Source organism: Danio aesculapii, chromosome 7, assembly GCF_903798145.1.
Source record: "Danio aesculapii chromosome 7, fDanAes4.1, whole genome shotgun sequence".
NCBI lineage: Eukaryota > Metazoa > Chordata > Actinopteri > Cypriniformes > Danionidae > Danio > Danio aesculapii.
In genome coordinates, this window is record NC_079441.1 from 13547512 (window position 1) to 13571511 (window position 24000).

General features: G+C 34.5%; 2 protein-coding genes across 2 annotated transcripts in view; both read left to right on the forward strand.

Annotated features, from left to right (window-relative positions):
- Positions 1-12864, forward strand: part of lrrc28 (leucine rich repeat containing 28) — a 28369-nt gene extending 15505 nt beyond the window's left edge. Inside the window, exons 8-10 of the mRNA XM_056462714.1 lie at positions 3121-3296; positions 6331-6490; positions 12079-12864. Coding sequence (XP_056318689.1) covers positions 3121-3296; positions 6331-6490; positions 12079-12148 — 406 coding nt within the window. The 3' untranslated portion in view covers positions 12149-12864. The remainder of the gene's footprint in view (positions 1-3120; positions 3297-6330; positions 6491-12078) is intronic.
- A 3333-nt stretch (positions 12865-16197) lies between these two features.
- The window catches only part of mef2ab (myocyte enhancer factor 2ab), a 70858-nt gene continuing 63055 nt past the window's right edge, over positions 16198-24000 (forward strand). The window contains exon 1 of the mRNA XM_056462606.1: positions 16198-16375. The gene's annotated coding sequence lies outside the window, so the exon portion shown is untranslated. The remainder of the gene's footprint in view (positions 16376-24000) is intronic.

Genomic DNA, 24000 nt, shown 5'->3' on the forward strand with positions numbered 1-24000 from the left:
AATAAAGCGCTATGAATGATTTCCCGATGCACTGTAGATAATATAATGATACTATATTTTTGGCTTGTTTGTTTTTTTTTTTTTTTCATAAATTTATTTTCAACTTTACGGTCAGTCAAAATCAGAAATAGATGATCATACAATAATAGACTGATTTGCTAAAAAACTAAAGCTCACAGAAAATGCAGAAGAACCCCAGTCTTTGGACAAAGAGGACAGAGACTAGTGGAAAATGTGTGTGTGAGTCTTTGGTCAGACTTTCCATCCATCTGAAAGTAAACAACACTGATTTTCTTCACACATGTAACTCTGCAAGACGAGTTTGCTCCTCAGACAAACAACAAAACTCTTGAATATCCTTTAAAGATTCGCTTTGGTGATCTTCCAACTCATTCTTCAGCTGTAAACTTGGCTTGTCCTCTTTTAACACATTCTGCTGCTTTTACTGTCTATTTTCCCCAAAAGAGATTCACAGATCCTTCAGTCGAGCACTGACTGATACAAGAATTAGTAACAGAGACTGAATGCGACACTCTAAAAATGTATTTAGTCTTTTTGTCTTGTTTCTAGTCCAAATATCAATAAATATTTACATCAAGAAGCACTTTCTAGACAAGCAAAAAATACTAGCCCCTTTCACACAGTAATACCGGTTATTATTCGGAAAATTACCGGTAAATTCAAAAAAGCGCTGTTCACACAGACTAGGATGTTCCGGAATCTTTCCAGAAAAGACCATTCATGCATCCATTCCAAAATACCGGTAAATTCTGACATCAATAACCAGAAATAAGACTGACGTGAATGCGTCTGAATGTTCTGATTGGCTGGAGTAGACATCTCACGTCAGCACATTCTAAACGTGAACCAAGCTTTCCGGCAATCTTCCTTCTGCGTTCACACAGCGCAGCATTCCGGCAAATTACCGGTAATGTTACAACTTCTCTTTCCGGAAAATTGCCAAAATGAATTTACCGTTTTTTTTTTTTGTTGTTGTTTTTTTAAAGGGCCTGTTCACACATAATTCCTTTCCTGGTCTGTATGGGTGAAAGGGGCTATTGTCTTGTTTTAAGAAAAGCCAAACTTAAGTCAGTTTGTTCTTAAAACAAGCAAAAAATTCAATTCAGGTTTATGAGAGAAATGACTAGGAATAATAAACGGCAAAAAATGATCAAACTACTTGCTCTACAAACAAGTGTGTTCCTGACTATACAGACAAAGTAGAATAATATTTATGTTCATTTGTGGTTTGCCAAGCTCACTCGCCTGCTTTGGAGTCCGCTCATCATACCGTTATGTAATGCATTGTGTGTATACTTTACTAAAATGATAGGTCTTTAATCTAGTTTTCAACTGAGAAAGTGTGTCTGGGCCTCGGACAGAGTTTGGGAGCCATAAATGAGAAGGCTTGACCTCCTTTAGGTGACTTTGCTATTCTGGGTACTACCAAAACCATGAGTTTTGAGGTCTTAAAGAGTGGGTTGGATTTTAGCATGACAGATAAACAGCTAATTATTCAAAGCTTATAATATTGTAAATAATCTGTTTGTAAATAATCTGCAAATGGGGTAAGCAAAATAGTCTAAATATCCGTTTTTTTTCCTTTTGACATAAGATTATTTTGCTTACCACATTGACAGATCATTTAGCTTGTTTTAGAGAAAAACTCACTTAATTTTAAAATAATTTTTTAAAACAAAACAGTATTTTTTGCTTGATTAAATTTTTTTTATATATATTTGGATAAGACACAAGACAAAAACATAAAAAGTAAGTTTTTTTGCAGAGCAAATTAAACACTCTAAAATACATTTTACATCAGATGCAGATTTTTTTTTTTGTAGTTGCTAATTATACAATATTTCTGAGTTTTGAATGCTTACATTTTTAAAAAAAATTGTTTAAAGGAAGTGTTCATGCTTAACAAAGACAAATTTATCTTAAATGCATCATTACAGCAGTCTGCAACATCACACAGTCTTTCAGAAATCATCATGTCATGCTCAATCATTATGTCATTGCTGGTTCTCAAGGGTTTTGTTTGTTATTATCAATGTTTTTGCCGCTTAATATTTTTGTTGAACTATTTTTAAAACCTGTCTGTTAAAAATATTTATAATACAAAATAAAAATGCATGAAATATGCATGGTTTCACTTTATTGTATTATATACAATATTAAATTTTTACTGTATTTTGATTAAATAGATGGTTCAAAAGAATATATAAATTTACTCACTGTTGAACACAAAAGCAGGTATTTTGAAGAAAGCTTAAAACCCGTAACCATTGATCTCCATAGTAGAAAAAACAAAACAAATACTATAGAAGTCAATGGTTACTGGTTTCCAGCTTTCCTCAAAATACCTTTATTTGTCTTCAACAGAATAAAGCGAGTCTGTCCTGTTATGTCCCTTTTTACAAGATGTAAAATAACTCTGATGTCCGAGAATGTGTGAGGTTCCAACTCAAAATAACTTACAAATAATGTTTTATATCTCTTTGAAACTGCCCCTATTATGCTTTGATACAAATTGTGGCATTTTGATGACTGTCACTTTAAATTTAAATGAGATTATGCTCCTTTCAAAAGAGGGCAGAGCTACAAATGCCCTGTGTCAGCATAATGGCAGATTTACAAACAAGACTAACCTCCTATGCTAATGAGGGAGAGATTGTCACTATTGGGTGGGGCTTTCCTCTCTGATGACACGCACAAATGATGAATGTCAATCAAAGTGTTTCAGCAGACTGTTTTTATCAAGTGTGATTAGAAGAAAATAAAATTAATACAGTTTTACCATTAAAAGCTGGCTATATTCACCTACTGCTGCGACACAACTGTGTTTAATCCCCTTTTAAATGATTTTAAACCACTTGCCTTCTCTGTCTCTCAGCTTTGAAACTAGTAAAGGATGAGTAAATAATGACAGAATTGTAATTTTGGGGTGAACATCCCTTTCAATAAGAGCAGCCCTGTTGATCAAAGGTGACTTCATTGAGAATTAAATAATCTATCTTTTAACTGCTAGTGTTGATGGTTTCTCTTGATGTGTTTGTTTCAGAAGCACCCCATTCACAGTGTTTACATGAGGTTGTTTATCTGTATGTATCTGCACAGATGTGGTCTGGCTCTGCAGATCTCGGACGTGAAGCAGCTCTGCTTGACTTTGGGAGATGTGACTGTTCCTCTGCCCTCTGAAGTGAAGGTCATCGGCTCTGAGTCTGAGGGAGTGCTGCCTCTAGAAGAGCTGGCCTGCAGGGTCTTACATGCGGCCTACGACTGGACAAGTAAAGGCAAGCGTCGCAAAAACAAGCTTATGACAACACATCGATTCCATCAATACACAAGTTAGAATTTTGACTCTCATCTTAAAGGGGTGGTCCAGAATGTATTTTTAAGGCTTGGTTGTGTTTATAAGATGCAAAGCAATGTGTGCCCATGCTTCATTTGTAAATAATCACATTATTTTTTCATATATCTTACTTTGATTGTGTGCAGCTACTCAGCTAACATGAAAACGACTATCATAATTCCTAGTTCCTCTGAAAGTTCTCAATAGGCTCTGATTGCTGTGATTTGCGGATCGGTTCCACGTTACCTGGAAGTGCCATGCCTCTACTTACACATGCTTTGCCGTTGTGTTAACACTGTCATTCAGTGTAACTGTTAGCTGCAGCAGTTTGTGCCTGAATCTGACAGAAAATGAAGAGGACACAGCTAAACCTTATGCTTGCCCTCTAAAATGAAATCTGACAAGTGTCTTTCACATCTATTCGGGTTATAAGCATGTGGAAGTAAAATGAAACGTTCACATATCTCTTGTGAGTTTGTTATTTGAGATGTAGAACGCAGGGAAAGTAGCCGCATAGAGAGACACTGCAGCGCTGGTGAAGATTGTGGATGTTTACCAGTGTTGGGGAGGTTACTTTGGAAATGTAATAGATTACAGATTGCAAATTACTCTATTTAAAATGTAATACTTAGTGTACCTTTTCAGTTATTTTATAAAAGTAACTGATTACATTTGATTACTTTTTGATTACTTTTAAGTTTCTAATTGATATATATATATATACAACTAAATCTTTTTTCAGCATTTATATAAAGCAGGTGTGACCTTACAGTAGCTCTGTTTAATGTTAGAATTTCAAAGTCTTGCATCACTTGAATTAAGATTATATTCATTTAATTTTAAAGTACAGCCCTCACAAAACCAGACCTTATAACAAAAAAGTTTACTGTTGTTCCAAATTAAAATTTTAGTTAGTTGTGCAGGGTAATTTTTATTTTTTTATTTTATAAATTTTTTTGGGGGGGGGGGGGGGGCATTTGCAATAAAAATACATCTAAGCTATTTTTGCAATTTTCATTTTTAAATCAAAGAAACTTAATCCAAATCAAACATATCTTAGTGATCAATACAACTGTCAAAGAAAAATATAAGAGGCAGAATTGTTCAGTTCAATTATTTACTGTAAATAATATGCTGTACCACACAGAAACAAATTATAGAATATAACAGCAAAAACGAAAAAGCCAATAAAACCAGGTGTTACACAATAAAAATACTATAGTAATTTATAGTAAAGGGAAATATTTAGGAATAAGCATTATATTGTATATATATATATATATATATATATATATATTTACAACTCTTCATTAATAAATTACATTACATAATGTAGTATCATTAGTAACTATCATGAACTAATAGTAATTACCATAGTATACTTTAGCCTTTACTACAGTAAACTATATATATATATATATATATATATATATATATATATATATATATATATATATATATATATATATATATATATATATATATATATATATATATATATATATATATATACTCCTCTCCCTCAGTCATCTTTTCATCAAGCAAATTTCCCGTGTTAGCCTAATTGGTTGGCGACATCATCGACCACAGCGAGAGGTGGCAGTAATGCACCAAAAAGTTTGTTGTCGTCCACCGAAAAAACGGTAGAAGAAGAAATCGTCATTCTCACCATCATATGGCTTTATTTTCATTGGCTAGACACCAACCTCACAGTTCTGTGAATGCTGGTGCCATCACTTATTTATCCGCGATCGGTAAATGTAGCTTGTGTGGGCACTACTGCGCAACTTGACTAAAATAAAAGCTTCGCTACTGAAAAGCTATTTGATTTAGAAAGTTGCGACACTACCGCCTGAAGCGTTTGTGATCGCATTAACCCGGATGTATTTTTTGTAGTCCCAAAATTCCATTTGCTGTAGGCTTTGCTAAGCTAACTCTGTAAAAGCTAATGTCTATGTTTGCATTGAACTTTGAGTATTTTACATTCAGAGATGTTGTTTATGTTCACACAGCTACATTACACATCAACTAAAGTTTAAAATATGATATCATAGTGGACCACCCCTTTAAATCAGTCTCTTTTATGGCTCATTTGCACTAATTACACTAAGTTTTGTACAGTACAGTACGCTACGCATAATTCCACTGTCCAAATATAGTACCAAATTAGCCAACCACTTTTCTGGGACCCTTTCATATAGGTGCATGGCATAAAAGTCTGGTACCAAAAGGATGGAATTAGGGATGTTGGAAAATCAGCCGTTGACTTGTATAGTATTTAGTTTTTTCTGCTATGGATTACGGACACATTTAGACATTTAACAGACGTTTTTGTCCAAAGCGACTTATGAATGAGGAGGCATTCAGCCATTCAACAGGCAGTGGCAATACATACAAGAGGTTCTAATTATACAAAGGAATTAGTAGTGCCCTGCTCAGAGAATTTAGTGCTAGAGTAAGGAGGTGGAGTGTTTTTTAGAGAGAAGAGTGTTTTTACAGGTGGTTTGTCAAGCCCACTCCCCGGTATGAAGCACACTGCAAATGCACTTTTTTTTTTTTGAGATAAGGAGTGATTTTAAGAAAGTGTCTGGTGCAAATGTGTAAAACTGGTGCAAGTCGATGTTGATGGCTGCTTTTTTCCAACATTCTTCATGATATCTTTAAATTCAAATGAGTTTATGCTCTTTTCAAAAGAGGGCGGAGCTACAAATGCCCTGTGTCAGCATAGTGGCAGATTCATAAACAAAACTACCGTCCTATGCTAATGAGGGAGAGATCACTAATGGGCGGGGCTTTTCCCCTCTGATGACACACTTTTATCAAGTGTGATTATAACAACTAAAACTCACACAGTTTTACCATTAGAAGCTGGTTATACTCACTGACTGTCACACAATTGTGTTTAAACCCCTCAAAAGTGATTTTTGCATAATAGGTCCCCTTTAAACCGCTTGCCTTCTCTGTCTGGTGTGCAGATGTGAAGCTCCGGACTCCGTTCCTGATGCCCAAGAGTCTGCTGGATGTGGTTCAGTGGCCTCTGGGTCACTGTCACCGCTGCAGTCAGCCCATGTTCACCATCATCTACCCTAAACTCTTCCCTCTCAGAGAAACTGCCCTCGCTGGAGTGCACAGGAGGTACTCATGCAAATACACCACACTGTAGTAGTACTGTTATATTCCCTATTATATACAATTAAATTCAGAATTATTAACCCTCCAGTGATTTATTTTTATTTATTTTTTCTCTTTTTCTTCTTTTTTTAATATTTCCCAAATGATGTTTAACAGAGCAAGGAATTGTTCACAGTATTTCCTATAATATTTTTTCTTCTGGAAAAAGTCTTATTTGTTTTATTTCGACTAGAATAAAAGCAGTTTTAATTTTTAAGCCATTTAAGGTTAATATTATTAATCATCTTAAGCAATATTTCTTTTCAATTGTCTACAGGACAAGCTACCATCATACAAGGATTTGCCTTATTACCCTAATTATCCTAGTTAAGTCTTTAAATGTCACTTTAAGCTGAATACAAGCATCTTGAAAAATATCTAATAAAATATAATGTGCTGTCATCATGGCAAAGATTAAAAAAATCAGTTATTAGAAATGAGTTATTGTATATGTTTAGAAATATGTTGAAAAAATATACTGGGGAGCTAATAATTCAGGAGGGCTAATAACTTTACACTTCAACGTTACATTTTTGTGTTATGTGTTATTAGTAACTCTGGATTTAAAGTTTTTATGCACTACACTTAGTTTTAATTCATTTTTTATTTTTGTTTGAACTATTTTTTCATTTGAGGTGAATTTATAGTTTTATTTAAGGTATCTTAAACCATAAAAAATAATCTGACCTTCTGATTAAACACCACTTTGCTTGAAAAAGATGTTCTTTTCTTTTTTCACATTAAAGTAATCATATTTTCAGTAATGCTGTACTGTTTAAAAAAGTATGTATGAGTTTCTTGCTTTAAAAATAAATACTTCATTCAGTAAATGACAGCAAAATAAATAAGTCATTTTATTTGAAAATTTCTATAAGAATTTTTAATAAAGATTTACACAAGCATATTCAGCAGCACTACTGTTTTTACAGCAGTTACGATAACAATAATAATAATAGATATGTTTATTTAATATTAAATCAGTGTATTCAAATGATTTCTGAAGGATCAGATGAATCTAATAATGCTAAAGAAATTCAGCTTTGATTTTGAATACATATAGAAATACAGCATATCATAATGGAAAGATTTCTTTTAAATTGTAATAATATTTAATTTTATTTCTATTTTTTGTTATATTTGATCAACACCGCTTAAAAGCGCTGATTAAATGCATTGATCACATGCTAGAAATGCAGATTTGCCAAGCATAAAAGATTATCAGAAACATAAAAAAAAGTCTTACAGATCCCAAACTTGAATGGTTTTGTATGCTCCTTTAAATGCATTTATTCTGGGATATACTTTGATAGCACTTTATATTACTGTCTGTGTACTTAATTACACTGTAAAACAGCGATTCGTTGACTATTCCTAAATAAAGTGAGTAAACTTATCACCTTAAAATGATTACGTAAATATACAATGTACATACTTATAAAAACTTAAGTTAACTTAAAAGTACAAGGATACAATGTCTTAACTCACCTTTTCAATTAGTCAGCTTGTTGCATTTAAAGGTGCAGGATGTAAGTTTGAGACCCAGTGGTTGAACTAAGTATTGCATGCCTGGTTCAAAAGTGCAGGTTGCCAGATTGACGACATCAACAGAAGTGTGCCTAATTATCGAGCCTAAAGGCTGATTTATACTGCGTTTTAAATAAAAGCAATGACACGCGATGGAAGAATTATTTACCATATTAAAAGGAGTTTTTGTTCTAACCAACATCACTTTGATATTTTAGAAACCGCTTCTATTTCTTGCTGAACAACAGAAAACAGACAATGATCACCTCAGGTACACCTCATGTGCTTTATTCAGTGTTAAATGCTAATTTTGTGAGTCTGAATGCTATTTTACTTAACATTTATTGCCATATACTGAAAGCAGCAGCAGATAGTTGAACTCAGAGTGATTCAGTATTCACATTTAATAATGTTAAAGAGGTTTATTATGTATTAATTAGATTATAAACTTTACCATTTAGTTGAAGTGCAGTAAGTGCAATATTCTGTGCTTCTAAATGGCTGTATTTAAATTTCTGTTGTGTTTCGTCTAGTGCAAACAGCCAAATTGCTCATCACTGCGTATCTCGTTATGTAGCGTGTTGTTGGGACACATGGTTACAGTGTAACCTGCTCACCTAATGTTTACGCTCATAATATTTATATTATTTGCTAGTTAATAACCTCATGTGGAACTCTGAATCTGCGTCTCATTTCGAAGTCTGCTACTGTCCACCGGAGGTCGCATTTCAGTCACGGATGCACACTTGAGAGAACTTTCTGACTGAATGAATGACATATGCATGCAGTTTTCCACCAAGGCAACCCGGGGTGCTGAAATATAATTGGCCAAACTGGCATTGGACGGTTTAAAAGAACCAAAAAAAGGCACCTGTTCCAGCACCTAACACACACTTGGCATGTTTCTGAAATATTATGGTATTTTTATACTTTTGAAGAGTCAAAAACTTTCATACAGGACCTTTTAGGCAATGGGTTTACAATTTGTTTTAGTTTTTTTTAAACTAAGGTACAGTTTACCTAAGAAACTATTAGGTTATACTAGGTTAAGGGGGTAGTTCTAGGTCAATGAATGACTATGTACTGTAGGATTTACATCTGAAACAGGTTTTTAAAATAAACTGCTACCCACACTTTTATTATTATTTCTTTTATTTTAGACTCTTAGTCAATATCCAAAAACATAACAAAACACAAAAATAAAAAAAATAACAACATATAATATCATACAATCATAAAAATGTTCATAAAAAATAGCAGGAGTGGTACTTAGTATCACTTCGTGTAGGATCATTTAAAACCTTATAATATAGACATAAAATATAGACATAAAATTATATATATATATATATATATATATATATATATATATATATATATATATATATATATATATATATATATATATATATATATATATATATATATATATATATATATACATATATACACATACATATACATTTTCCTTAACACAGCATGAAAAGTGGGAAAATGCATATTTATTTACCAAACACACACTTGGTTATTTTGCATTCAGAAACTCTCTCTGCTCGTTCTCTTTGTTTTCCCTGTTGACCCGTGTCACTTCCTCTATCTCCTCATCTTCCTGCTCGTGCGATTGGCTGAAATGAGCTGTGCTTTACTCCTCTGGCCGTCATGTTCCATCTATAATGCAACGCTGTGGTTTTGCTCTCAACGTTCAGCAGCGTAACCCAATCATCCTGCTGCAGTGCTGCTCTCAGCTACTTCACGTGCATTAAGAGATCTAATCCACTTCATGATTACCTCTCACCCACTGCTGTTTTAAAGAGAGAGAGAGAGAGAAGCTATTTGTTTAACGGATGCTTTTCCATTTGCTTCTGTATGCTCTGTGTTTTCAGTCTCAGGTCATCAGGTTAGCCGTGTTTGTGTGTTTTCTGGAAGCGCACCAGGAAAGTCTTGTTGTTTCAATATTACTTTATTAAGCAGTCATGAAAAAGCACATTGTTAAAATGTTAAAATGACCTGGTTTATATGCGCATGCATTAATTTGCATATTCTGATGAGCTCATGATGAAAGCGCATAAAAGGGATTTCAAACATCGACTTTTTCCTGTCAGTTTTCTTTGTTTAAAGTCTGCATGATCCGGAAGCTGCTACTGTTTATTTTTTTGTATTGTGACGCAGTTTTTTGAGAAACTGAATTTTAAATGAGAAAACAGTGGGTGTGGCTTGTTTTTTTCTGCAGCTGATTGGATGTAGTAAAGTGGGCATTTCATTTAGAAAGATTGAGAAAAGGGTTTGGGGAGAGTTATTACGACCTAACAGACACCACCTCCTCACTATTTCTGTTTGTTGTCATAGCGCCGACAGTTGGAGGGGTGTGGTTTAGTATGTTAGCCACGCCCAATACCTCAGACAGATGTAATCTGAGAATTTGGACTCTATTTTAATGATCTAGGTGCAAAGTCTAAAGCTCATGGAGCAAAAGCATTAAGAGCGTGTCTGAATCCACTTTGGGAATTTTAAGGGCAGAAAAATACACTCTGCGCCCTGGCGCATGGTCTAACAGGGTTGTGCTTATTCTCCTAATGAGTTATGGGTGTGTTTTGAGCATGACGTGCATTAAACCAATCAGTGTCTCATCTCACATTCCCAATAACGAAGTGTGGTCAAAAACTGCCTCATATCCAAGCACGTGTCCTATTCTTATGCCCCATATGGTAAATCATACGTCTCCAAAACCCGACAGGTGGACAAATCTAAACTTGCTTTTATTAAAACAAATATAAATACACATAAAAAAAACAATACTGCTAATAATAATAACATTATGCAAATGCAAATTGTTATGAATGAACTGAAAAATCTGCCCGAGATGAAGGCATGGAGGTAGTGCTTTTTATATTTGTGTAGGAAATAATAATTTTTGTAACATTTTAATCTTTTAATTTTTTTCATATATAAAATATTTGTGTGCTGCTGTACATCCTGTGTGTCTTAAGCTATGTGTAAGAGTTTGGACATAACTAACATGCTCTGCAGTGAACTTTAGACCAGCTTTCAGTTGTTCAATGCCGTGGTCTGTTTCAGTTCTTCAAAATAGCAACACGCCAACAATACGCCTTAGCACACCTCCTTTATAGACCGGCACACTCATGAGTCCACAAAGTGGCGCAAATGGATTTGCTATTTAAACAACATGGTGGAAAACAGGAAAATTATAGTTGCGCTGGTCTGAAAATAGCAACAAATTGTGCCTAACATGTCTTGTGCCTTATTGCGCCAGGTGTATGATAGGACCTGCTAACTGAAAATGAACAGGAAGTGCATTTTCAGATTTCAGTTATAAATTACAAGGGCAAACCTTTTTTTCTTAATGACATGCAACGTGAGCTAACAAAATCAATATGTTAGTTTTGATTTTTATGTGTATTTCAAAGGTACAATATTGTTTTCAGATAGCATGTTTGTTATGATGGTTGAAAGTCTCTTCATATCCTGATTGAAATCATTAAATTCGTCATAAGTCGTCCAAATTTATTTATATTTGGGTTGTCAAAAATATGACAATGGCCAATCAGTTGTGTTTCAAAAGGCACTCCAATTATAGCAGGAGATGGACATGTTTTTGTTTTGTTTTGTTTTGTTTTGTACCAATTGGTACTGAAGTCGATTAGGACTTATTTAAGTAATTAACTATTTTTTTCTGTCAGAAAGTCTTTTCTGCTCACCAAGCTTGGATTTATGTGATTCAACGTACAGCAAAAATATTTCAAATTGTATTATTTGATCCTTCAGATATATGGTCCTTCAGAAATCATTATAATAGTCTGATTCTGAAAATGTAATCCCATTAAAAGTGCTGAAAACATACAAATGTCTACAGTGCAGTATTTCAAATAGTTAAATGTCTTAAAATACATCTGTTTAAAAATAATAATAGTCATTTTTGACATTATTTTTTTAATCTGAACTTTTTGCATAAGTGATATGTGCATATAATCAATCATAAGTAGCTTTTCTCTCTTGCTTGTCTTACCCAGAAGCACAGTGAGTTTTGTAGCGTACTGCTGCTCCAGCCGGTGTATGAGCACGTTTGACCTGCAGGCCTGACGATGGGCCTTCATCAACACTCATCTTTTATCTTCACTGAGGACTTGAAGAATCTCAAATCAGACAGACAGACAGAGAAAACTGACACCTGTCTGAGTTTCAGAAACACACCCCACTGTTCCACATCCTGAAAAACAAAACCCGCATTCGGGTAAACCTAATGACATTTCACAAATGAATGTAGAATGAGAGTCGAAGTATTGTTTGTTTTGGGATTATTACGGTTTACTGTAACCAAAATGTTGCATACTGTACTGTTTATTCTAGTGCTGTTCAATAGTTAATCGTGACTAATTGTGTACAAATTAAGAGTTTGTATTTACATATGTAAATATGTGTGTATATTTATTATGTATATAGACATGGACACACATTCATATATTTACTTTGCATATATTTATAAATAATTTTATGTCATATATAAATATTTCATGTATTAATATTTTGTAAAAAAAAAAAATCTTTATGTATACATGGATGTGCTGTACACACAATTATTACGTACATGCAAGCTACATTTTGTATGCAATTAGACACGATTAATTGTTAAACGGCAGAGAATCAAAATGCTCTTTCAGATAGGGTTGTTTTGAGAGTATTATGGTATACTGTAACCAAAAAGTTGCATACTGTATCATTTATTCTGTTTCAGAGTAGTGCTGTTCAATATTAATCGTGACTAACTGCAAACAAATTAAAAGTTTGTATTTACATAATATATGTGCATTTACTGTGTATATTTATTACGGATATAAAAATGCACACATATACATGCACATATTGGATATATTTACATATATCAATATATATATATATATATATATATATAATAATATATATACATACATACATACATACATACATACATACATATATATATATATATATATATATATATATATATATATATATATATATATATACACACACACACAGAGACACACACATTTTATTTTGTATGCAATTAGTCATGATTAATCACTAAACAAGATCACCAACGAGTTGTAGGTAAGATATGAATATTCTGCATTGTTCTCTTCAAAAGAGCGGCTTACAAGATGCAAATTCATATCTCACTACCGTTTTAAACCATGACCCAATACTTCCCTTTAAAAATGTCTTTTTTAAGTGTCATTTTAATCTGAGGCTCATAAAAGAAAGGTGTGTGTGTGCTGTTATTAGAAAATCAAGTGTGTCGTAGTATGTTCAGGTTTTTCCCTGAATCTCTGACTGCAGACCATATGAAGTGCCAATTGTCTTTTATGAATAATTGATTGTTGTCATTGAAGGCAGCTTGGAGGATAGCACTATTTTTGTGTGAGATGATATTTTCAGAAGACATGAATTGTGGGGATTTGCTGGTGTTACACTACAGCTGTGGGTGAGTGTGTCATACAGTCAGTATATATCAGCATTCTTTCAGTGTGTCTAATATCCTCAGTTCCCTTTAAAATACATGAGCAGGACGTTATTGCTGAATGAATATGCCTGGATGTTACAGTTTTGCTAAATAAAGTGAGACAGGTCTTAAAAACCTTTCTGCTTTATTTTTAAAATGTTCACCATGTTATTTTTGTTTCATTTTGTCAATTATTACTGGATAATTGTGCTCTTGTTTGAATGCTTGGCAATAATAATAATGTTTCTAACATCACCTGTGTTTTTTTTTCTCATTTCTAATGTGCGCAGAGTTTAATTTAATTCATATTGAAGGGTTAGTTCACCAAAAATGACATTTCTGTTATCAATTACTCACTCTCATGTTGTTGCAAAATCATCTGAGGCCTTCGCTCATCTTCCAAACTCAAGGTAAGATATTTTAGATGAAATCCTATGAATTGAGTTTCGTTCTCTCTCAGCCTGTATGCAGTTGTGATCCTGCATTGTCATTGCCTTCACTGAGGCTGTGGTGTTCAGTCTTTAGACAGCTCATAAATCAGCCTGAATGAAGCTTGTCTTGTACTATATTTCTCTGTCTCAGACTCTATATTTCCCCCTGACAGGCCAACAGATGTCTCTCCTGCCTGCTCTTCATCTTCTCAACAAAATCTCCAGGATGATGTGTTTTTTTTTGTCATCTGATGAAGTAGATACATTTTTTATTATTAGTACTAATTCTCCTTTAAGAAACAGAAATGCGTTTATTATTGTCATTTTAATAATATAATATAATAAAAATAATGTATCTATTACGTTCATGTTTATGTCCTAAAAGGGTTCATTTATATTTTATACACAAATGTGATTTTTATTTGGTGCTTGGCTAATATTTATACACAAATTAATTAATTAAATATATCTTGATGTAATATATCTATAAAATAATATAATAATAATAATAATAATATAATAAATATTTGGGCAAGGCAGAGGGTAGCGCTGTCGCCTCACAGCAGGAAGGTTGCTGGTTCGAGTCTCGAGTCAGTTGGCATTTCTGTGTGGAGTTTGCATGTTCTCCCTGTGTTCATGTGGGTTTCCTCCTGGTGCTCCGGTTTCCCCCACAGTCCAAAGACATGCAGTATAGGTGAATTTGGTTAGCTAAATTGTCCATAGTGTATGTGGGAATGAGTGTATGGGTGTTTTCCAGTGATGGGTTGCAGCTGGAAGGGCATCCGCTGCGTAAAACATATGCTGGATAAGTTGGCGGTTCATTCCGCTGTGGTGACCCCTGATTAATAAAGGGACTAAGCTGAAAAGAAAATGAATAAATAAATGAATGAATAATAAATAATAATTAATTAATTAATTTTGGTTTTGCTAAATGTTTAGCACTGGATGGATGGATGGATGGATGGATAGAAAGTGTTTGTTTTTTTTCAAATTTGTAAACAGCAAGAAACTGCTGAATTATAACAATTTATTAATTTATTGCTATTTGTTTCTATAGTAAATAAAGCAAAGATTATTGATGCATGTTTGCAAGAAAGCACTATTTAAGGTTTCCTTATTTACATAATGTTTAATTCTGTGAATACTTGCCATTATCATTATTATTTTTAATCAGATGTACTGTCTGAGTGAATCAAAACCTTAAAATATATTATAAAGTATAAGGTTATATAAAACCATCCATTGATTGACTTTGTTTATATATTTAAGCACAAATAGTTATATAAGCACAGATTGTTATTAGTAGTTAAATAGTTAAGCACAAATATTATATATATATATATCCACACACACACACACACACACACACATATATATATATATATATATATATATATATATATATATATATATATATATATATATATATATATATATATATATATTATTTTGGCTCCAATAAAAGCAGTTTCTATTTTTTTTTTTTTTATCATTTTAAGGTCAAAATTATTAATCCTCTTAAGCTATATATTTTTTCCATACAGAGCAAACCATCATAATACAATAACTGGCCTAATTACCCTAACCTGCATAGTTAACCTAATTAAGCCTTTAAATGTCACTTTAAGCTGTATAGAAGTGTCTTGAAAAATATCTAGTCAAATATTATTTACTGTCATCATGACAAATATAAAATAAATCAGTTATTAGAAATTAGTTTTTAAAACTATGATGTTTAGAAATGTGTTGACGAAAAACAGTTAAACAAAAATTGGGGAAAAAAATAAACAGGGGCAAATAATTCAGGGTGGCTAATTCTGACTTTAACTGTAGATAGATAGATGGATGGATGGACTGAAAAAAATATTCAATGGATTTACTAATTTACTAAGGCCTAGATGGTTGCAAATAATTTATGTGGGCTGATTTTGAACTAACAAATTAAGTTTAGTGATGTTCAAGCTAATTTATTTGTTTAAATCCAGCCTATATAAATAGCTTGCAATCACTTACCTCTAAAAAGAATGTAGTAGCCAAATCCAATGAATGATTTTCAGTGTAGATTATACAGTAATTAAATGAAAAGTTGATCTTCACGATACTTCACCTGTGTGATGTTGTGTAATTATTGCTGGTGTATATGCGGTGCTCCTGTTGTGATCTGCTGTCACAGGAGCCCGGATCAATGTGTGTGTGTGTGTGGGGCTTTTGGTTTGTGAAGGGCACTGATGTCGGATGAAGGAGGAGCCCTGAGATCTGATCATCCAGCAGCGCGTGCACGACACCGGCAATGACTCGCGAGAATAAAACGCAAGAAACCTGACGCTGTCTCAACGCTTTCCTCCGCTTTTACGCTTCTTTTTGTCTTTCTCCAACTCGGAAAACACCCGGCTGAAGGTAAGAACCCTCTGAATGTTGCAATGCTGAGTCAAACGCGTGTTGGCTGTTTTCTTTTCAGTCATAAAGTACGGTAATTTCGCATCGATTTAATTCGCTAATGTTTTCTGAGTGAAAACATCACTTGAGTGACGCGCGGGTGTGTGACGTCACCAACGCTCGTATTTTTGTTGTCAGTGATGCTTGAACAAAAGTAAAAAGTTGCTGCCACTTTGTTGTATGAAACTGGGTTCAATTGGAGTGTAGTCACGTTCTGTGTGAGAATTAACCTATTTTTTAGTACAAATAATATTTAAAAACAAGTTAACCACACATTAACCATGGTTTTGCTATATTGACCAAAGTGTATTTGTATTAGAACTGTGGTTATAGCTTATAATTAGTACGCTGAACATCATGGTTACTACACTTTTATAGGGTAGTATAATAAAAACATGGTCAATTTTTGTAAAGGTTGACTTTACCCAATTTTTAGTATACCTATCATATGGTAGAGGGTGTATAATGTCAGAGAATCACGCCGAATATATGAATCTAGCTGTTAGTTTTGCATAATTGAGGCGTCTAGTGGCTGAAGTGTCCAATTAAGTGACTCTTAAGCTTAAAACATACTGAAAAATAAAATATCAGGTGTATTTATTTAACTGAAAATGTAGGTATTACATTTTTTTTTTTTTTTTTACAATTGCTTGCACACTAAAATGAAACTTTTCCCACAGTTAGCAAAACCTTACACTCATGTAGCAAAACACAGGGCTAGATCTGCACAATTGTAAGCACGCTGTCAGCTTCACACTTTTTGCAAAACATTACACACGGTGATTTGCAAATCACTAAACACACTTGGATGCTTGTGACACAGGTATTTTTCATTATGTAATTTCCTTGCAATTTCAAATCAAAGGCCTTCAAATGAACACACACATGAACCATGGGTTAGACACACCATCAGCTGGAACCACAATAAAAAAAGCAATAGAAATAAACTAGTAGTCTTCAATAAATAAATAAATATGTTTACTGTAGTATTGCTCTGAATATATTAGTCTTCAATAAATATCTTCAATAAATATGGAACGCAATGTCGCAGTATGGAACAGGGAGCACGAAAGGGAGGAAGATTGGTAAACAGGAGACGGGATGGGAATTTTTCTTTATATTGAAATATATACATCGCCAGAACGCTGAATAAATACGCTTTACATTTGTTGTATTGTTTGTTAGGATAGGGCAATATTTAGTTATCAGTCTGTCACTGTTTGGGGAATACAGTATGTTCATGTACTTTATAGCAATACCTCTGAACCACAGATTATATCAGTATTAGTTATTTAGAAGTGATTTGAGTGTTTAACACAGATTTATCTCAAATAAAGCGCGTGTGTTCCGAACGGTGTTTTGACAACATGAGCCTTAATTTCAAAATTGTGCTTAAGCAATTATAAAAAACTGTACATAGAGCGGTGCTTTATGATGGTCCAATACGATGTGATGAACTGCAGTAGCTACACTAAAAAATAACATTGGCATGGCACAAGTTGAATATTAAAGGGCTGGTTCACCCAAAACTGAAGAAGTTATTTTGAAGAAAGCTGGAAACCGGTAACTATTGACTTTCATGGTGTTTTCCTGCAATGGTTTTCAGCTGTCTTCAAAACGACTTCTTTAGTGTTCAGAATAAAGAAACTCTCATAAAGGTTTGGAACCACTTGAGGATGAATAAATAAAGAGTACATTTCTAGTGAACTATTCCTTTAAGCAAAATCAGAAACGCAGTATGTAAAATCAACATAATGTAAAATCAGCAGTTCAACACTTTATAAATTGGATTGTTTTAACCCAAATTTGTGTAAAATACGGACAATCTCAACCTTTCAGTAATTTAAATATTTACCTCAGCGGTTGGATTCTGAAACAACCCAGAATTAATATGCGTATATTCATTCATTCCTTTTCCTTCGGCTTAGTCCCTTTATTCATCATGGGTTGCCACAGTGGAATGAACCGCCAACTATTCCAGCATGTTTTACACAGCGGATGCACTTCCAGCTGCAACCCAGTACTGGGAAACATCCATACACACTACATCCAATTTAGTTTATTCAATTCACCTCTAGCGCATGTCTTTGGACTGTGGGGGAAACCGGAGCACCCGGAGGAAACCCATGCCAACACAGGAAGAACATGCAAACTCCACACAGAATTGCCAACTGGCCCAATCAGGACTCGAACCAGCGACCTTCTTTCTGTGAGGCGACAGTGCTAACCACTGAGCCATCGTGTCGTCTTTTATATGCATATATGTAAATAGATATATTTATGCAAGTGTGATAAGGTTCTGTTTCGATCATTATATGCACTCTTAATGATTAATGACAGTATTTAACTGTAATATGAACTGTATTTTACTGTAAGTCAGTTATGCAGTATGTTACTGTATTGTGAAGTTGCATTGTGAAAATTACTGTATGTTTTACAGTAAAGATAGAATTCTGTAAATACATATACAGCAAAGTAAATGGTGTTAAAGAGTAGTTTTGCTGTAAGTGATTTACAGTAGGTTACTGCCGAACTGCTGCCAGTAAGTTACAGTAGATTCTATAGGAACTTGTTTAGAGTGTACTGTGTGTTAAATGAAATTTTAACTCTTTGTTTGCTGGCATTGATCAGTTGCAGGCAAATTTACCTTTTCAACAGGCGAGCACTAATGTCACGACATTGATTCTCCACATTCTACATCTCACTCACATCTGTTTCACCACCTCAGGTTCTTTGCATTTAATCCTAAACTTTATCTATAGCTCAGAATTTAGTCTTCACTGATTGTCCTTATAAAACTAATATGTTGGTTTTTCATGTATAATTTTCTATTTAATCTGCACCAAACTTCTATTGTTACTATCCTTGTGAATGCAAGTGCTGGGAAAGCCTTTATAACTGAAATTCAGCTAGATGTTTAATTTCCAAGACAAGAATTGCTGTAAGCAATAGACCAATCACAACAGACTAGGCCAATCATCTGACCAATCAGAGCAGAGCAAACTCTTTGAAAGGCGGAGTTTAAGAAGACCAGATCCTTGCTCCAACTATGTCAAACACTGAGGTATATATAAAAAAGATGCATACAGTATTATGACTTTTGAGAAAATTAAAGTGTTTTTTTGACCTTGAATGGATGGAAATTGTCAATAGGAGACTTAAAAAAATGAGGAACTTTTAAAGGGGACCTATTATGCCCCTTTTTTCAAGGTGTAAAATAAGTCTCTGATGTCCCTAAAGTATGTAAATGAAGTTTCAGCACAAAATACCACACAAATAATGTTTTATAACTCTTTGAAAGTGCTCATTTTAGGCTTTGATCCAAACTGTGCTGTTTTGGTGACTGTCCCTTTAAATTCAAATAAGATTGTGCTCTTTTCAAAAGAGGGTGGAGCTCACACACTTAACAGTATTGTTGATTCTTAGTTACTCCTCATTAGTAACTAACATTAGCTAGAAGAACATTGTTGTAAAGAGTGATCAGTATTTATAATCTAACCTATATAAGAAGAATAAAATGTATACGATACACTCATCAGCCACTTTATTAGGTACACCTGTCCAGCTCCTCGTTAACGCAAGTTTCTAATCAGCCAATCACATGGCAGCAACTCAATGCATTTAGGCATGTAGACATGGTCAAGACGATCTGCTGCAGTTCAAACCGAGCATTAGAATGGGGAAGAAAGGGGATTTAAGTGACTTTGAATGTGGGATGGTTGTTGTTGCCAGATGGGCTGGTCTGAGTATTTCAGAAACTGGGATTTTCACGCACAACCATCTCTAGGGTTTACATAGAATGGTCCGAAAAAGATAAAATATCCAGTGAGCGGCAGTTCTGTGGGCGCAAATGGAGAATGGCCAGACTGGTTCCAGCTGATAAAAATGCAACAGTAACTCAAATAACCACTCGTTACAACCGAGGTATGTAGAAGAGTATCTCTGAACGCACAACACGTCAAACCTTGAGGCAGATTGGCTACAGCAGTAGAAGACCACACCGGGTGCCTCTCCTCCTGTCAGCTAAGAACAGAAACTGAGGCTATAATTCACACAGGCTCACCAAAATTAGACAATAGAAGATTGGAAAAATGTTGCCTGGTCTGTTAAGTCTCGAATTCTGCAACATTAGGATGGTAGGGTCAGAATTTGGCATTAACAACATGAAAGCATGGATCCATCCTGTCTTGTATCAACGGTTCAGGCTGGTGTAATGGTTTGAGGATATATTCTTGGCACACTTTGGGCCCATTAGTACCAATTGAGCATCGTGTCAACGCAACAGCCTACCTGAGTATTGTTGCTGACCATGTCCATCCCTTTATGACCACAGTGTACCCATCTTCTAATGGCTACTTCGAGCAGGATAACGCACCATGTTACAAAGCTTGAATCATCTCAGACTAATTTCTTGAAGATGACAATGAGTTCACTGTACTCAAATGGCCTCTACAGTCTCCAGAGCTCAATCCAATAGAGCACCTTTGGGATATGGTGGACATTCGCATCATGGATGTGCAGCCGACAAATCTGCAGCAACTGCGTGATGCTATCGTGTCAATATAGATCAAAATCTCTGAGGAATATTTCCAGTACCTTGTTGAATCTATGCAACGAAGGTTTAAGGCTATTCTGAAGGCAAAAGTGGGTTAAACCTGGTACTAGTAAAGTGTATCTAATAAAGTGGCCAGTGAGTGTATATGTGTGTGTGTGTTCAGAAGCAACAAAAAAGCCATAAACCTCTGTCTGATGGCCTCTCCACATGTGTGAAAGTAAACAGAATGACCATCTTTCAGAAATTATACTCGATAAACACCGAAATCAAACGTAATTGTCTCTAAATGTTAGCTCCTCGGACTGGCTTCCTGCAGACCCATGAAGCTTGCTTTTGTCGAGTGTAAAAAGAAACGTCTGCGCTTTTGCCAAATCAAACTGTACATCAGATTTGAGGAAGGAGCATGAGTGTGCTTTATTAGACCGACTGTTTGGATTCAGTGATCGCCGCCAAACCTGAGAGCTTGAGGCTTGGCTCTGTGCCTCCAGAACTGCACTGCCAGCTTCTCCACACTTTATTATTGCTTGTGGGATTTTTGACAGTGCTTAAAATACAGTATAATAGTGGATATATAGGCTGTGTGGCATATGTTATTGTGCTAGAATGCACGGGTTAAAAATGTTGGATGTTTGTAACCCTAATATGGACAAATCCAGCGTTGGGTTAATTTTACTGTCACATTTAAGTTGCTCTATGTTTGTTCATATTTGACTCAAAGTTGGGTTATAACAACCCAGCAAGAAAGAAGAATGTCTGTTAGAAAAATGTTATGTTAGACATTAGATATTAAGGTCAGTTTGTGAAAATAATGTTGACGGTTTTGACCTATAAAATGTTATACTTGGATATTTCACTTTATTATTACATGATTCTTTGATATAAATGACTGATTAGTCAGTTGTGGGATTTTACAGTTTTAAAATGTTTCTTGAGCAATGCCATACCTGTAAACCCTCCTGTTTTTGTCGGTATTCTCCTGTACTGTACCATTCTATGTCTTGCTGTCATCTCACTTAAGTATTTTTCCGTATTTCTCCCGTATTTTTAATATTTCTATGAAAGTGAAAGTAGCATCATAGAGCTGATCTCAAATGAGATATAATTGCAAGAGCTGTTCAAGAGAATCATGATTTCACTTTATTTTAGTTTGAAAGCTCGTTGATTAATATTATTAATATTAAAACGGTGAATATTAAAAAAATTAATATTCACTCCCTTTCCATTAAAGCTATGTATCAACCGTCGCCTTTCCTATGCGATTCGAATGTTGTCACTTGATTTAATGAGCGATATGGGTGATGCTGTGGCGCAGTAGGTAATACTGTCACCTCACAGCAAGAAGGTCGCTGGTTCGAGCCTCAGCTGGGTCAGTTGGCATTTCTGTGTGGAGTTTGCGTTCACGTGGGTTTCCTCCGGGTGCTCTAGTTTCCCCCACAAGTCCAAAGACATGCGGTATAGGTGAATTGGGTGAGATAAAAATTGTCCGTAGTGTAGGAGTGTGAATGAGTGTGTATGGATGTTTCCCAGTGATGGGTTGCAAATGGAAGGGCATCCGCTGCGTAAAACGTGCTGGATAAGTTGGCGGTTCATTCCACTGTTGTGAACCCAGATTAATAAAGGGACTAAGCCGAAAAGAAAATGAATGAATGAGCGATATCAGTGGTTATGGGCCAGTAGGGGGCTTCTACGTCTACTGGTAAGCTCAGAAGGGTGTTATCATCCATCCACATCGTTAATCGGCTATAGATCACACAGAGCTGTGGCTAGAAGTTACCGAGAATTATTATTTATTAAATTTCCCATTAATTGTATTTTATTAACGTCTACCCCTACCCCAGCCCTAAACCCAACCATCACATTGATGTAAAAACAGGTCTGGATCTGGAGTCTTCTCTATTAGTATAGCTGATTAACCATGTGGATGGATGATAACAGCCTTCTGAGCCTACTAATTGGCACAGAAGGCCCATATCTATCAGTTGATAACCACTGATAACGCCCAATTATCAATCCAGTGACAACATTCGAATCGGGTGCGTAAATCAGCCTTAACAGTAGTGACTCACGGACACACTCCGTAAAAAAACACACTTTCCAGATCAGCTTCTGTACACGCGACTCTTTTGGAGTTGGGTATGTTTTAAAACAGATAAATACGCTTAATAATATGTAAAAATTGTCCGTCCTGGTGTGTTTTATTTTAATCACGAGTAATTTTGTCCTAAATCAGCACAAACAGTTACGAAAGTAATCGAATGCTTTCTTTATAGATCTGTGGACTCTTAAAGGAACACCTCTGTTTTAAAAGAAAACAAAAAAATGACAAAAATGGTTTTATGACTTGATGTAATTTCTGTATAGGCCATTGATTTTAATAGGCTAAATCTTTTATAATTTTTTCTAATTTTTGTTTTGTATTCTATCATTTGAAGCTAATTTCCTCTGCATGTTTGTAACGGTTTCAGCTTATATACAATTAAACTGCACTGAATGAACGAATTAAGGGTTTTGGGGTCATATTCTGGAAGTTCCTCTGGCTAGGTTTGAGGGTGTTTTTTTTCTTTGGGGTAGGGGGGGTATCCAGTATTTTTACCTTCTAATGTTGACAGGTATGCCACAATGCACATGACGCACCTTTTTTTTTGTTCTTATTTTAATTAATTATTTATTTTTTATTTTACACAGGTAGGCTTTATAAAGGAAAGCTTTATAAAATTAGAAAAGAGAAACTAAAATCACAAAGCATTGCAAAAAGTTTAAAGCTTTCAAAAATAAAAAATAGTAATAATAATAATATATACATTTTATGTATTATTTAAATATTATGTCCTGTATACTGCATTTATAATAATAATAAATACCACAACACAACTTAAAGGTGTCTATAATTTGTAATTGAATCCATTTGCCTCATCTACAATCTCCATATAGACAACCCTTCTGGTGAGGTCAGTTTTTTTGCTAGCTCTCTTTGTGTTGTGTTTGTGCTGCAGATTGCTCAGGTTTAAGTCTGGTTCTACAAAGGGATAAA